This window comes from Vulpes vulpes, chromosome 7, assembly GCF_048418805.1.
Source record: "Vulpes vulpes isolate BD-2025 chromosome 7, VulVul3, whole genome shotgun sequence".
Taxonomy (NCBI): domain Eukaryota; kingdom Metazoa; phylum Chordata; class Mammalia; order Carnivora; family Canidae; genus Vulpes; species Vulpes vulpes.
In genome coordinates this window covers 102326114-102342902 of record NC_132786.1, presented here as the reverse complement: position 1 = coordinate 102342902, position 16789 = coordinate 102326114, and the positions used below count along the sequence as shown (strand labels likewise).

Below are 16789 nucleotides of genomic sequence, written 5' to 3'. Positions count from 1 at the left end.
AAGACACTAGAGAATTCGTTTCTGGAGAAATAAAAGAACTAAAATCTAATCAAAGTGAAATCAAAAAGGCTATTAATGAGATGCAATAAAAATGGAGGCTCCACCTAGGATAAATGAGGCAGGAGAGAGAATTAGTGATAAAGACAAAATGATGGAGAATAAAGAAGCTGAGAAAAAGAGAGATAAACAACTACTGGATCATGAGGGGAGAATTTTAGAGATAAGTGACACCATAAACAATATTAGAATAATTGGGACCCCAGAAGAAGAGGAAAGGAAGGAGGGGAGAAGGTATACTAGCCCAATTTATAGCTGAGAACTTCCCTAATCTGATGAAGGAAACAGGCATTTAAGTCCAGGAGACACAGAGAAATCCATAAATTCAAAATCCATAAAAATAAGTTAACGCGGGACACCTGGGTGACTCGGCAGTTGGGCGCCTGCCTTTGGCCCAGGTCGTGATCCTGGGATCCAGGATTGAGTCCAGCATCAGGCTCCCTTGTGAGGAGCCTGCTTCTCCCTCTGCCCATGTCTCTGCCTCTCTCTCTCTGTATCTCTCATGAATAAATAAATAAATCTTAAAAAAAAAATAGGTCAATGCTTCAATATATGATAGTGAAACCTGCAAATCTCAGAGACAAAGAGAAAATCCTAAAAGCAGCTCTGGACAAAAGGTCCATAATCTACAAGGGTAGAAACATTAGACTGGCAAGAGACCTATCCACAGAGACCTGGCAGGCCAGAAAGGACTGGCATGATAGACTCAGGGTGCTAAATGAGAAAAACATGCAGCTAATATACTTTATCCAGCAATGCTATCATTCAAAATAGAAGGAGAAATAAAAAGCTTCCAGGACAAACAGGATCTAAAAGAATTTTGTGATCACTAAACCAGCCCTACAAGAAATATTAAAGGGGGTCCTTTAAGCAAACAGAGAGCCCAAAAGTAACATAGACCAGAAAGGAACAGACACAATATACAAAAACAATGACTTTACAGGTAATACAATGGCACTAAATTCATATCTTTCAGTAGTTACTCTGAATGTAAATGGGCAAAGACACAGGGTGTAAGATTAGATTAAAAAAGCAAGACCCAGGGGCATCTGGATGGCTCAGTCAGTTAAGTGTCTACCTTCAGCTATGTCATGATCCCAGGATCTTGGAATCAAACCCCGCATCAGGCTCCCTTCTCCCTCTGCCCCTCTCCAGGCTCATGCTTTCTCTCTCTCTCTCAAATATATAAATAAAATATTTTTTAAAAAGTCAAGACCCATCAATATGCTGACTGCAAGATACTCATTTTAGACCCAAAGACACCTCCAGAGTGAAAGTGAGGGGGTGGAAAACCACACATTATGCTAATGGACATCAAAAGAAAGCTGAGTTAGCAATTCTTATATCAGACAAATTACATTTTATTTTTAAAGATTTTCATTTATTTATTCGTGAGAGACACAGAGAGAAAGAGAGGCAGGGACACAGGCAGAGGGAGAAGCAGGCTCCACGCAGGGAGCCCAACACAGGACTTGATCCCGGGTCTCCAGGATCACACCCTGGGCCCACGGCGGTGCTAAACCACCGAGCCACCGGGGATGCCTGACAAATTAGATTTTAAACCAAAGACTGTAATAAAAGATGATGAAGGACACTATATCATAATTTATGGGCCTATCCAATAAGAAGATCTAACAATTATAAATATTTATGCCCCTAACACGGGAGCACCAATTATATAACCCAATTAATAACAAAATTAAAGAAACACATTAATAATAATACAGTAATAGCAGGGGACTTTAACACCCCCCTCACTCCAATGGACAGATCATCTACACATAAGATCAACAAGGACATTGAATGACACCCTGAACCAGATGGACTTCATATATATTCAGAGCATTCTATCCTTTTTTTTTTTTAAGATTTTATTTATTTATTCAGGAGACACACACACACACAGAGAGAGAGAGAGAGAGAGACAGGCAGAGGGAGAAGCCGGCTCCATGCAGGGAGCCCGATGCTGGACCGGATCCTGGGTCCCCAGAATCATGCTCTGGGTCAAAGGCAGTGCGTTTATGCTGAGCCACTCGGGGTGCCCCCAGAGCATTCCATTCTAATGCAACAGAATACACATTCTTCTCAAGGGCACATGGTACATTCTCCAGAATAGATCACATACTGGGTCACAAATCAAGTCTCAACCAGTACCAAAAGATTAGGATCATTCCCTGCATATTTTCAGACCAAAATGCTTTGAAACTGGAACTCAATCACAAAACATGGAGGTTAAAGAGCATCCTACCAAAGAATGAATAGGTCAATCAGGAAATTAAAGAATTTACAAAGTTCATGGAAATAAATGAAAATGAAAACACAACTGTTCAAAACCTTTGGGATACAGCAATGGTGGTTCTAAGAGAGAAGTATATAGCAATATAAGCCTTTCTCAAAAACCAAGAAACGTCTCAAATGCAGAACCTAACCTTACACCTAAAGGAGCTGGAGAAATAACAGCAAATAAAGCCTAAACCCAGCAGGAGAAGAGAATTAATAAGGATTAGAGAAGAAATCAATGAAATAGAAACCAAAAGAATAGTACAACTGATCAATGAAACTAGGAGCTGGTTCTTTGAAAGAATTAATAAGATAGAAAAACCCCTTGCCAGACTTATAAAAGTAAAAGAGAAAGGACCCAAATAAATAAAATCATGAATGAAAGAAGAGAGATCACAATCAACATCAAAGAAATACAAACAATTATAAGAACATATTATGAGAAACCACATGCCAACAAATTAGGCAATCTGGAAGAAATCGATGCATTTCTAGAGACTATATACAAACTACCAAAGCTGAAACAGGAAGAAATAGAAAACCTGAACAGAGCCATAACCAGCAAGGAAACTGAAGCAGTAATCAAAAATTTCCCAACAAGAGTCTAGGGCCAGATGGCTTCCCAGGGGAATTCTACCAAACATTGAAGAAGAATTAATACCTATTCTTCTGAAGCTGTTTCAAAAAATAGAAAACGAAGGAAAACTTCCAAATTCATGAGGCCAGCATTACCTTGATCCCAAAACCAGACAAAGACACCACCAAAAAGAATTACAGATCAATATCCCTGATGAACATGGATATAAAAATTCTCACCAAGATACTAGCCAATAGGATCCAACAGCACATTAAAAGGATCATTCACCAAAACCAAGTGGGATTTATTCCTGGGCTGCAAGAGTGGCTCAACATCTGCAAATCAATGTGATACACTACATTAATAAAAGAAAGGACAAGAACCATATGATCCTCTCAACAGATGCAGAAAAAGCATTTGACAAAGTACAAACCTTTCTTGATTAAAACTCTCACAGTTTAAGGATAGAGGGAACATACTTCAATATCATAAAAGCTATATACGAAAAGAGAATATCATTCTCATTGGGGAAAGACTGAGAGCTTTTCCCCTAAGGTCAGGAACATGACAGGGTTGTCCACTCTCACCACTGTTGTTCAACATAGTACTAGAAATCCTAGCCTCAACAATCAGACAACAAATAGAAATAAATCAGCAAAGAAGTCAGACTCTCTTTGCAGATGACATCATACTGTATATGGAAAACCCAAAAGACTCCACCCGAAAATTGTTAGAACTTATACAGGAATTCAGCAGTGGCAGGATATAAAATCAATGCACAGAAATCAGTTGCATTTTATATACTAACAATGAGACAAAAGAGAAATTAAGGAGTAGATCCCATTTATAATTGTACCCAAAACCGTAAGATACCTAGGAATAAACCTAACCAAAGAGGCAAAGGATCTGTATCCAGAAAACTATAGATCACTCATCAAAGAAACCGAGGAAGACACAAAGAGATGGAAAAACATTTCATGCTCATGGATTAGAAGAACAAATATTGTTACAACGTCTATGTTACCTAGAGCAATCTACACATTCAATGCAATTCCTATCAAAATACCTTCAACTTTTTTCACAGAGCTGTAACAAACAATCCTGAAATCTGTGTGGAACCAGAAAAGACCCCAAATGGACAAAGGAATGTTAAAAAAGAAAAACCAAAGCCAGTGGCATAATTCCAGACTTCAAGCTCTATTACAAAGCTGTAATCATCTAGACAGTATGGAACTGGCACAAAAACAGAAACAAAGATCAACAGAACAGAATAGAGAACCCAGAAATGGACCCTCAACTCTATAGTCAACTTATCTTCAACAAAGTAGGAAAGAATAGCCAAAGAAAAAAAGACAGTCTCTTCAACAAATGGTGTTGGGAAAATTGGACAGCCACAGGCAGAAAAATGAAACTGGACCTCACACCATACACAAAAAATAGACTCAAAATGGATAAAAGACCTAAATGTGAGACAGGAAACCATCAAAATCCTACAGAACACAGGCAGCAACCTCTGTGACCTCTGCCACAACAACTGCTTGCTAGACACATCTCTAAAGGCAAAAATTACTACTGGGGGTTCATCAAGATAAAAAAAAAGTTTTTGCACAGCAAAGGAAACAGTTTACAAAATCAAAAGACAACAGACAGAATGGGAGGAAGTATTCGCAAATGTCTTAAAGGGCTAGTATCCAAAATCTATAAAGAACTTACAAATTCAACACCCAAAGAACAAATAATCCAGTCAAGAAGAAATGGGCAGAATATATGGATAGACATTTCTACAAAAAAGACATATAAATGGCCAACAGACACATTAAAAAAATGCTAACTCAAAATCACTTGGCAACAGGGAGATACAAATCAAAATCACAATGAGATACCACCTCACATGGGTCCAAACAGCTACAATTAACAAGTTGGGAAACAACAGATGTTGACAAGGATGCGGAGAAAGGGAAATCCTCTTATACTGCTGGCAGGAAAGCAAGCTGGTGCAGCCAATCTGGAAAACTGTGTGGAGGTTCCTCAAAAAGCTGAAAATAGAGCTACCCTATGACCCAGCAATTGCACTACTGGGTATTTACCCCCAAAGATACAAATGTAATGATTGGAAGGGGCAGCAATGTCCACAACAGCCAAACTATGGAAAGAGCCTAGATGTCTACTGACAGATGAATGGATAAAGAAGATGCATGCAGTATACACGCACACACACACACACACACACACACACTGGAATATTACTCAGCCATCAGAAAATGAAATCTTGTCATTTGTAATGACACAGATGGAACTAAAGGGTACAACATTAAGTAAAATAAGTCAGTCAAAGAAAGACAATTATATGATCTCACTCATATGTGGAGTTTAAGAAACAAAACGAGGATCATAGGGGAAGGGAGGGAAAAATAAAACAAGACAAAATCAGAGAAGGAGACAAACCATAAGAGACTCTTAACTATAGGAAACAAACTGAGGATTGCTGGAGGGGAGGGAGTGGGGGGATAGGGTAACTGGGTGATGGACGTTAAGGATGCCATGGGATATAATGAGCACTAGGTTTGTTTTGTTTTAAGATTTTATTTATTTATTCTTGAGAGACACAGATGCAGGAACATAGGCAGAGGGAGAAGCAGACTCCCTGTAGAGAGCCCAATGTGGGACTCGATCCCAGGACCCTAGGATCATGCCCTGAGCCCAAGGCAGATGCTCAACCACTGAGCCACCCAGGTGCCCCAAGCACTGGGTATTATATAAGACTGATGAATCCCTGAATTACTTCTGAACCTAATAATACACTAAATTAATTGAGTTTAAATTTAAAAAAAATTTTTTTAAATAAATAAAAAAACAAATCAAATCAAATCATGACTTGATGGTTACAAACAAAATATATCCTTCACAAGTAGCAAGGTTTACTTAAGATGTATATTTAACATGGATACATCTTAGAAATACAAACTTTTAAGAAAGTTAAACTTTCATCTCTAGTAAATACTTTTCTCAAAACATAATTACTTTTGCAGGTGGACAGGGAAAAACAAAAACCTAATACACTAACAGTTTATCTACGTAGAGGTAATGCATTCTTTTGAAAGAATGTTCATATTATTCAAATTAGCATATTAAAGTAATCTGAAATAGAAAAAGTCTTAGTTCTATACTTGATTATTCTTTGACATCTACAGAGAGGTTAAGTAAGTGACCAATTTTTAGTACAGTTACAAAAAATTCTATTCTAGAGGAATCTGGGTGGCTCAGTCAGCTAAGTGTCCAACTCTTGATTTTGGTTCAGGTCATGATCTCAAGGTTATGAGATCAAGCCCCATATTAGGCTCCCAGCTCAGTTAGGAAGTCTGCTTGAGATTCTTTAAATAAATAAAAATGAAAAAGAAAAAAAAAGTCTATTCTTTTCAAAATATATAGTAATTTTCTATTTGTTCCCAATATTATTTCAGTATTAAACTTTTTTGTAACAATGATGAAATGTAAAATAAACCTTGTACTATGATTACATCACTGGTAACATCATGCAACACACTAAATGAGTGAATAGATATGAGAACCATAATTGATAATATTTATATGCCATTAAGGCCACCTCCATTAGATAAATATTAGGCCAAGGGTAAAAATAAAATAGACTTTCTGCAATTCTTATTTTTTCTTCTACTAATTTTCATGAAATTTATATTTGCAAGGTATTTGCATGAAGGTGTAATATATCATCTGGTAGAAAAAGGAAAAAAGTGATATAGCAGGTATTATTAGAGTTATAGCAGTTGAAAAGTCTGAAAACATTCTGGCTATATTGCTAAGGTATAATTATGTTTAAAAATTGATATATTTTGGTTTTAGGAATTTCATAACAGGAACAGTATATCCTTATTGGAAGCAGCTGACTTGGTGGAGACCACTCGGGATGTTGTAGATGATGTGTGGAGACAAACACAGCATGATCATTATCCCAAGTCATGAATGTTACATCTCTTAGATATCATAAGTACTGGTAAAAAACAAACAAAACAAAACATTGAGATTTGGGGGAAATAAATAAAGTGCCCACTGAGGTCCCGGCACATGTATGAAAGAAATCCATACGAGGGACATCATCTGGAAAAATTTCAGAACAGTAGTATGGGATAAAGATCGCACAAACTTCCAAAAAGTAAGTCATATAAAGGATGAAGAATCAGAACAGCATTAGATTCTCAAAAAGAGCACCAGAATCTAAGGAGGAAAAAAAAGGAAAAAGCCTTTAAAAATCCAAGGGGAAACTATCTCCAAACTAGGATTCTATACTCGGTCAAATTTTCAATTAAGCATGAAGACAGAAGGATAAAAAGATCTTTTCAGATATACAAGGAATCAAAACTTTGACTTCCTTTATACCTTTCTGAGGAAACTACAAGGATCTGTACCTCTAAAATGTGGGCGTCACTAATAAAGAAGAAGCCACGGGATTCTAGGGAATAGGAGATCCAAAAACAAGAAAGGTAAAGGGAGGTCCAAGATGATTGTGGAGTAAGATCCCGGAATAATTCATCTCCACAAGCCTAGAGAAGAAATAGTCCAAACAAGAACAGAACAGAAGGCTCTAGGAAAGATTTCAAGATAAAGAATGTGATGAAATAGCTAATGTGTCTGAATATACTGGGAGAAGACTGAACTGTGGGAAGTTAGGGTAGAAAACTAGGCAAAGAAACAAAAATCAGTACTAATTCTAGAGGGGAAAATAAAGTTATACATGAAAGGAAAAGTAATAATGTATTACATGGCTCAGTAATGAACATAATTAATACTAACAATGCAAATACTGAATATTGTTCTAACAAAATTATTATGGGAAGATGGCAGGACTAGAAGGACATGTGTGTGTGAAAGCAGCCTCAGGTGGGTGGGATACAAAAAAAAAAAAAAGCTGGGCAGCCCCAGTGGCGCAGCAGTTTAGCGCCGCCTGCAGCCCAGGGCGTGATCCTGGAGACCCTGGATCGAGTCCCACGTCAGGCTCTCTGTATGATGCCTGCTTCTCCCTCTGCCTGTGTCTCTGCCTCTCTCTCTCTCTCTCTCTCTCTCTCTGTCTCTATGAATAAATAAACAAAATCTTTAAAAAAAAAAAAAAAGCTGAACCCTCACCCTGTACAGTGGGGAAATAATTGAAAAATCAAGAAGCAGCTCATATAGCATGTTAGAGATATAAATAAATCAGATTAAATAATTTTAAATGGCTGGCTCTAAGGAATGGGAAATTTAAGGACTGTTGGGGATGGGAAGAACTACCCTTTTAAATTACCAGACTCAACACATTTTGAGTCTTTAAATACGTACATGTATAACAAAAAAAAAAAAAAAAAAAACACTGAAATAGAGAAAATGCCCACACACTCATATACAAAGTGTTCTCTTGTCTCTCTCTCTTTTTTTTTAAGTCTTGAAGGCAAGAAAGAACTTCATAACATGCATAGAGACCTTAAAACACAGCAGGAAGGGGCTCCTGGGTGGCTCAGTCAGTTAAGCATCTGCCTTTGGCTCAGGGTCCTGGGATCAAGCCCTGTGTGGGGCTCCCTGCTCAGCAGGGAGTGTGTTTCTCCCTCTCCCTTTACCCCTTACCCTCACTCATGCACGCATTCTCTCTCTCTCAAATAAATAAATAAAATCTTTAAAAAAAACCCAAAATACAAAAAATACACAGCAGGAAAAAACACAGCAGGAACTCATGATGTGAAGGGGAGAATGGCAATTAAACAATGTTTAAGAAACAAATCAACTAAATGTTGATACAGGTAAATGTTGCTTCTTAGGAACTGGTAAATGTTATATAATTGCTGGTCTATATTGGCACAATTGGAAAAACGTAAATAACAGCTAGGTTTTTTAAAGATTTTATTTATTTATTTGACAGAGAGAGAGCATAAGTAGGGAGAGTGGCAGGAAGAGGGAGAGTTGGAGAAGCAAGCTCCCTGCTGAGCAAGGAGCTTGATTTGGGGTTGATCCCAGGACCCTAGGATCATGACCTGAGCCAAAGGCAAGCACTTAACCAACTGAGCCACCCAGGCACCCCTGAACTAGCTATTATTATAATGCCTTTATAATTGTGTACTAAAAGGTCATTTTTTGAGAGATACATATGGAAATATCTAGCAGTGAAATGTCACAATTTCTACTATTTAACTGGTCTTTAAAAATTAGACAAAACAAATTTTGTAACATGTTAATAATTGTTAAATCTAGGCAACAGATATATGGGTATTTATCATAGTTTCTATTTTTCCATACATTTTAAACTTTTCATAATAAAAAGTCAAGAAAAATTTCCTTTGGAAAGACCTATGAAGTAACAAACTAGATTTCCTTCCATAACTATCTTTAAATGGGGTAGGTGATGAGGAGAAAATCAGGAAGATTCTATGGTTATCTTACCATATCCTGCCATAGAAGCACCATTCTCAGCATCCACTGTGTTCTTATTTTCCTCTGCTAGAGCTTTAACATATCTTTTGCTCAAGTCTAGTATTTGTTCACGTAACTTGACACTGCTTTGATGTCTTGGTTGTTGAAAAGTATAGTGCAGTAACATCAATCCCCAAATGAGTCCGAATACAAGCAACAGTAAACTCAATTTCTGGGACATGGTTTTTCTTGAGATTGTAAAAATCATTTCTGATGAAGCAAACACACTCAACTGAAGAACGATGACTAGATGTATGCCGTCAATCAAGACTTTTGAAAGAAAAAAGAATCTCCTTCTCTAATATTGTATATTCTTCATCTTCAGCAAGTTTGCTCCAACTCTCAATTAACTCTGTAAAATTGAGGAGAGAAAAGGTAATTAGTCCTAACCTATACTAGTAACAGGACAATGACAAACTTAAGAAGATATTCTATAAATCATTGTGATTTGAAACTGTATTATCTTCTTTGACAACTTGCTCTCCAGCACTATGCAAACTTCTAGGTCTTTTATTAGTTTCATTTACATTGCTCTTCAACAATTTAAACTAGACATAAACACCAATTAATTGAAGTGTGACTGTGGTCACAAAACTCTTTGAATGACTTGTCATTTGTAACTAAAACTATGGACATGTAAGATTTATAGGAGTCTACTCAAATACAGGTTTCCAACCTAAATGTCTAAAACCTATTCCTCTTCCTCCTCTTCCTTAAAAAAAAAAAAAAAAAGGAGATACCAAAGTGAAAGTTAGAATATGAGGAAAGGTGAGTCTGGGAAATCAAAATGCCTGTCTGACTAAAAAAAAAAAAAATCCCACAATATAATTAAGTGTGACAATATTTGGAAATGTCACTAGATAATATTACTAATGGCAACAAGATCATCTTGAGCATCCAACCTAAAATGAGAAGTTACAGTCTCTAAGTTTATACTTCTAAATTTATGCCAGACATAATGAGAAGTGCTAAAACAGTTCAAAAAATTTCCCTGTATTTCCAAATCTGCAATTCTAAATTTTAAATGATACCAGAATGTACTTTTATAATTTAAGGAAAAATTGAAAGATTATACTTTAAAAAAAAAAAAAGATAAAGGTGATGACAATCATGAAATCTAGAAAGACCTAGTCAGTAATGTATATGGATCACTAAAGTGTCCAGCAAAGAAAACTCTTCAATTATACCCAATGGAGTTAAATTCTTTACATAGAAATACATCCGGAGGGGATCCCTGGGTGGCGCAGTGGTTTGGCGCCTGACTTTGGCCCAGGGCGCTTTCCTGGAGACCTGGGATCGAATCCCACATCGGGCTCCCGGTGCATGGAGCCTGCTTCTCCCTCTGCCTGTGTGTGCCTCTCTCTCTCTCTCTCTCTCTGTGGCTATCATAAATAAAATATTAAAAAAAAAAAAGAGAAAGAAATACATCCGGAGTCAAAAATTGCATTTCATAGCTTAATGAAAATAATCCTTAAAATTTTTTTTAACTTCCTGCAGTATGAGCAAATTAAAGATACACTGATTTTAATCTGCTTAATAGGGTATAATCATATAGCCAAACTAGTAAAATCTAGTTTGAGGATAAGACCAGAAATGAATAAAGGCTAACTCTGCAGAGCATTTAATCACTTTTAACAGATGTTTACTGAGCTGACATATAAGCTAAGCAAGAGAGAAACTAGGGTTCCACGGTCTAAAATTCTGCTTTAGGGATCCCTGGGTGGCTCAGCGGTTCAGGGCCTGCCTTTGACCCAGGGCGTGATCCTGGAGTCCCGGGATCCAGTCCCACGTCGGGCTCCCTGCATGGAGCCTGCTTCTCCCTCTGCCTCTCTCTCTCTGTGTGTCTATCATGAATACATAAATAAAATCTTTAAAAAATAAAATAAAATAAAATTCTGCTTTATAGCACAGGTGCTTTTAAATCTTTTTTTAAACAAAAAAAAAAAGAGTATCTTTTAATATCTTACATAAAAAATCAAAATACAAAATTTTGTAATGAAACTTCTCTAGATGTGTTGAGATATGTGTAAGCAGGGGATCTTCTACCCTGGCAATTCACTTGTCCAGTTCAGAAAAGTCCCTCTCTTTCTTCCACCTACCCTGCCACCCAGTCCCTGATATACTGGTAATAAATTCTGGGTCTCGGAGGTTTGAAGAACACCCATCTATTCTTGTTGAAGTGTGCCCATCCTCACTACACTAACGGAATATATTAATTACTATAATAAAGTAATAACTATATTAAAAATTAAGAATTAACTCTTTTCAATTTTTCTTCTACTTCTACTCATTTCTTTAGTTACCATATAATGAATGATGTTATTGAAATACTACTATTAATATCAATACTGGATTACTGAACTTTACTTAACAAAGTCAAGTAAACGTAACCTAGTATTTTTTCTACAGATATTTTGAGTTCAGAAAATGGAAGTCTGGAAGCCCAAGAAAATTTTAAAAGAATTATTTTGTATAAGTATATCAAATATATTTTTCCTTTAGAAATACTTTACTGGCTCCTATGTCTTTTCAAGTCTGACCTGTGTGCTACATGATCTGACCTAGCACCCAGTAGAGGGACCAACAGGGTACCTGCCCTGAAGCTGTCACAACAGAGTTCTATAGCTGGCATGACAACAAAACCAGAATAGTGACATTAAGAACACAGACTTCTAGGTATTTTGGCAAATAAAGGTTAAAATCATGGCCTGGAAAGTTTTAGGTCACTATACATATTCAAGGCCAAAACCAGAGGCAAAGAGAGTACTTTAGTTAAATAACAGCCTTACTACAATCACTTACTTTGCACCAGATTCTGGCTTAAGCTCCTTATATGAATTAACTCATTAAATCTTCACAACTCCCACATTAATAGTGTTTTCACTCAACAAGTGAAAAAAAAACTGAGGCAAAGAAGTTAATTTGTCCAAGGTCATACAACTGGATAGTGGTAGAGATAGGATTCAAAGCTCAAGCCCTGAACCTCTGCTCCTCTTTTGCAGCAATAGCAATAAAACAGAAACAGCAGAAACTATAGCCATAAACAACTACTGAGCTCTTATCAAATGAAGGAAATACTTCACAACAGCTATTTCATTCACTATTTGCAATGACCTCAAAACCTGGAAAAACCTGCCTAAGAGTTTTACCTAGGCCATGGACCTCACTTGCCTGAACTCTGGCAAGAGCTACAAGCCCACAAGCTCAGAATCTATAACTCCAATCAGGGTCTGCCATTTCTTTAGAAAAGGTCTTTAAACCCAGCCCTACTAGAATTCATAGGTTTTACAAAACTCCAAATGACAAACCCCCAGACTGTAATGGCTTTAGACAGAAAACAAGAGATCCAGGGAGGGAGGTGGGTTGAGACAGGGAGTGTTTCTCAGGGTGGGAGGCCTAAAAATAAGTAAAGAGCCCCTTATTGCTCTATATTAACTATATACTAGCTGACTATTAAATTCAGAAAAGAGGCCTACATGAAAGGTCTTCATAGAGGTGCCCACGTGGCTCAGTTGGTTAAATGTCTGCCCTCAGCTCAGGTCACCATACCAGGGTACTGGGATCAAGCCCCATGTTGGGCTCCCTGCTGTGCTTGGAGCCTGCTTCTCCCTCCACCCTCTCTCTCTCAAATAAATAAATAAAATCTTTAAAAAAAAAAAAAAAGGTCTTCATAGCCTTGACTCAAAATCAAGAGTCAGATGTTCAACTGACTGAGCCACCCAGGTACCCCAAGAAATTAAGCGTTTAACAGGAAAAGGGTTTGTTTTTGAGAATAGCAAAGAAGTGAGAAGTTGGGAGCCATTATCCCTCTCTATACTAGGGAACTATAAAAGGACACCAAGGAATAAAGTGAGCTACTAAGGAGAAAAGGCACCCTGGAGCCTTCTCCAAGTTAAAAAGATGGCCTGGAGCCAGCAGCTAATACCTGACAAAGGGCTGAGCAGTTCAAAGGCCCATGAGGGTTCTCTGAAGCAATCCAAGAGGGTCTGAAAACTATTATAAAGGTTCATTTCCACAAGTAATTCCAAGCAAGACCAGCAGAGGTGACTAAGATTCCCAAAAGGATATAAACATGCCTTTGGCATCTTCTCAGAATGCTTCACATTAAACTCACCTGAAGAGTTTTTTTTTTTTGTAATCCCCATGCCAGGTCATACCCCATACCAATTAAATTAGAATGTCTAGGGAGAGGGAGCCAGGAATCCATTTTGTTATGTTTTTGTTTTGTTTTGTTTTGTTTTTAAGAGCCTTAAGCTAGGGGCCCCTGGGTGGCTCAGATCATGACCCCAGAGCCCCACGTGGGCTTCCTATTCAATGGGGAGCATGCTTCTCCCTCTCCCCCTCTCTCATGCTCGCTCTCTGTCTCACATAAATAAATAAATAAATAAATAAATAAATAAATAAATAAATAAATAAATACCTTTAAAATGCACCCTAGGTTATTTTAATGTGCAGCAAAAAATGGGAACCCCTCGCCAAATCTCAAATTTCTGCATGAAGCAGCAATGAGAGCTACTGGTAGGACCACTAAATTCAATGGTACAAGTCAGTGCATCAGGAGTGACAGAGGCTTCTTACCTGGACCTACCTATAATGACCCTAAAGGGAAGGAAAAAGGAGCAGGAAAAAACAGTATCTTTGCCATAACCCAAGTCATTCCTGCCAGGGTAAGTAAGCTAAGCCCTACATTTACTAGACAGAAGTAGAGGAGAGTGAAAACAATTTCTTCTGGAATCACTTCAGTCCCTGTGATCAATATGAATATATTGTTGTGTTCCCTGAAAGATATTTTGTTATGCCACATAGAAAGAAAAAGGCAGACAAGATTTTAATTGTTTAGCAACTAAAGGCAAGTTATTTTAGTATTTTTAAAGAGAAATTATTCTTAGACTCAATCTCTACAAAAGAAAAAGAAAAAAAAGGGAGGGTTTAATAATATCTCCTTTCTGTGCAACATTCAAAGCTGCAAGTGAGAGAGGACCTTGTACTCTGAACTTCCCCATTTTTTCCTTCAGTTTCAAGTACTGGTCCAAGCTCCTGGAAGGCCACCTAGGTCATCACAAGGGAAATAACAACAAGACCTAAAAGATCTGCATTGTCGCCAATGGCTTATGGCTACAATCGAGCACAGTATTTATTAGAGTCCTTGCTCGACCAAAACAGCGTACAATCTGAAAACTTTTAATCCCAATTTCTAGACCACCATATTAACTATTATTGACTAAAAAGTCAAACTTCAAATTTGGCCCAAGTAGTTTTTAAAGGCCAAAATCAAATCATCAATACCTTCATCATCGTTACTTTGACCTAAGATACACTCTTAAATATATACATTTTTAAATATTTATTTATTTCACAGAGAGAGAGAGAGCGTGCACGCACAAGCAGGGAGAGTGGCAGAGGGAGAGGGAGAAGCCAGCTCCCTGCTTAAATGACTGAGCCACACAGTTGCCCCAGACTCCTAAATATTTTTAGGATTCCCAGGGGAAAGCTCTCATGCAATGGCAGAAATTACAAATGGTATTAATGTATATGGCCCAAAGCAGAAGAATGAAGAAGAGGAGACACACTTAAGATGAAGTTATCTATAGAGCACTAGATCTTCTGAAGAGGCAATGGAGTGTGGTCCAAGTATCATCATCTCCAATTGGATTCCTGCAGCTGTTTCAAGTGGTTTCCCAGATTTCTCTCCAACCCCACTTCAAGCCACTGTCCTCAGAGCAGACAAAATATTCTTTTAAAAACAAGCCACACAAAACATGAGAGACACCTAACTCTGGGAAACGAACAAGGGGTAGTGGAAAGGGAGGTGGGCAGGGGGGTTGGGGTGACTTGGTGATGGGCACTGATGGGGGCACTTGGCGGGATGAACACTGGGTGTTATGCTAAATGTTGGCAAATTGAACTCTAATAAAATAATTTTAAAAATAAAAATAAAAACAAGTCACAGGGGTGTCTGGTGGCTCAGTCACTTAAGCATCTGCCTACAGCTCAGGTCATGATCCCAGGGTTCGGGGATGGAGCCCCCGAGTTGGGCTCCCTTCGCAGCGAGGAGCCTGCTTCTCTGTCTCCTCCCTGCTTGTGCTCTCTGTTGCTCTCTCTCTCTCTCTCTCTCAAATAAATAAATAAAATAAAATATTTTTTTAAATAAATAAAATGGGATTCCTGGGTGGCTCAGCGGTTTGGTGCCTGCCTTTGGCCCAGGGCGTGATCCTGGAGACCCAGGATCGAGTCCCAAGTCGGGCTCCCTGCATGGAGCCTGCTTCTCCCTCTGCCTGTGTCTCTGCCTCTCTCTCTCTCTCTCTCTCTCTCTCTCTCTCTGTCTGTCTACCATGAATAAATAAATAAAATTTAAATAAATAAATAAATAAATACAAGTCACAATTTCAATAGTCACAATTCCAATGGTTCTCAGAGGAGATATGTAAATGAACAATAAGCACATGGAAACATGCACAAATTACTAGTCATTAGGGAAATACAAATTAAAGCCACAATGAGATACCACTTCATACCCATTATTAGGATGATAGAAAAGGCATCAGAGTATACCACCCCAAAGTATGTATCCCACTGTGGTTTAAGGATTATTTGGAACTGAAGATAGCTCAGAAATAGTAGACGCAGGAAGCATTCCCTGCCTTGCTCTCCCCATTTCTACCTAAAACCAAGATATGAATTTCCCATCAGAAAGGTGATAACTTAAAAAAAAAAAAAAGTGACAACTAAAAAATAAATTAATTAATTAAATTAAAAGAAAAAAAGGTGACAACTGGGGATCCCTGGGTGGCTCAGCGGTTTATTGCTTGCCTTCGGCCCAGGGCATAAACCTGGAGTCCCAGGATCAAATCCCACATCAGGCTGCCTGCATGGAGCCTGCCTCTTCCTCTGCCTGTGTCTCTGCTTCTCTCTCTGTGTCTCTCATGAATAACTAAATAAAAATAAGAAAGAAAGAAAAGAAAAGAAAGAAAAGAAAGGAAAGAAGAAAAGAAAAGAAAAGAAAAGAAAAGAAAAGAAAAGAAAAGAAAAGAAAAGAAAAGGTGACAACTGGGGCACCTAGCTGGCTCAGTGGTTGAGTGTCTGCCTTTGACTCAAGTCATGATCCCAGGTTCTGGGATCGAGTCTCACATCGGGCTCCTGGCCAAGAGGCTGCTTCTCCCTCTGCCTATGTCTCTGCCTCTCTCTGTGTGTCACTCATAAATAAATAAATAAATAAATAAATAAATAAATAAATAAAATGAAAGAAAGAAAGAAAGAAAGAAAGAAAGAAAGAAAGAAAGAAAGAAAGAAAGAAGAAAAGAAAAGAAAAGAAAAGAAAAGAAAAAAGAAAGAAGGAAGGAAGAAAGGAAGAAAGAAAGAAGACAACATTCTCATCATGGTAGCTGGGGAGTTGATGTTCAGACAAATCCGTACAAACACATT

At 37.8% G+C, this 16789-nt stretch overlaps 1 protein-coding gene across 1 annotated transcript in view; it reads right to left on the bottom strand.

The window, feature by feature from the left end:
* Positions 1-16789, bottom strand: part of CCDC126 (coiled-coil domain containing 126) — a 45640-nt gene that overhangs the window by 20006 nt on the left and 8845 nt on the right. The window contains exon 2 of the mRNA XM_025993132.2: positions 9338-9719. Within this exon, the coding sequence (XP_025848917.1) occupies positions 9338-9575 (238 nt within the window). The 5' untranslated portion in view covers positions 9576-9719. The remainder of the gene's footprint in view (positions 1-9337; positions 9720-16789) is intronic.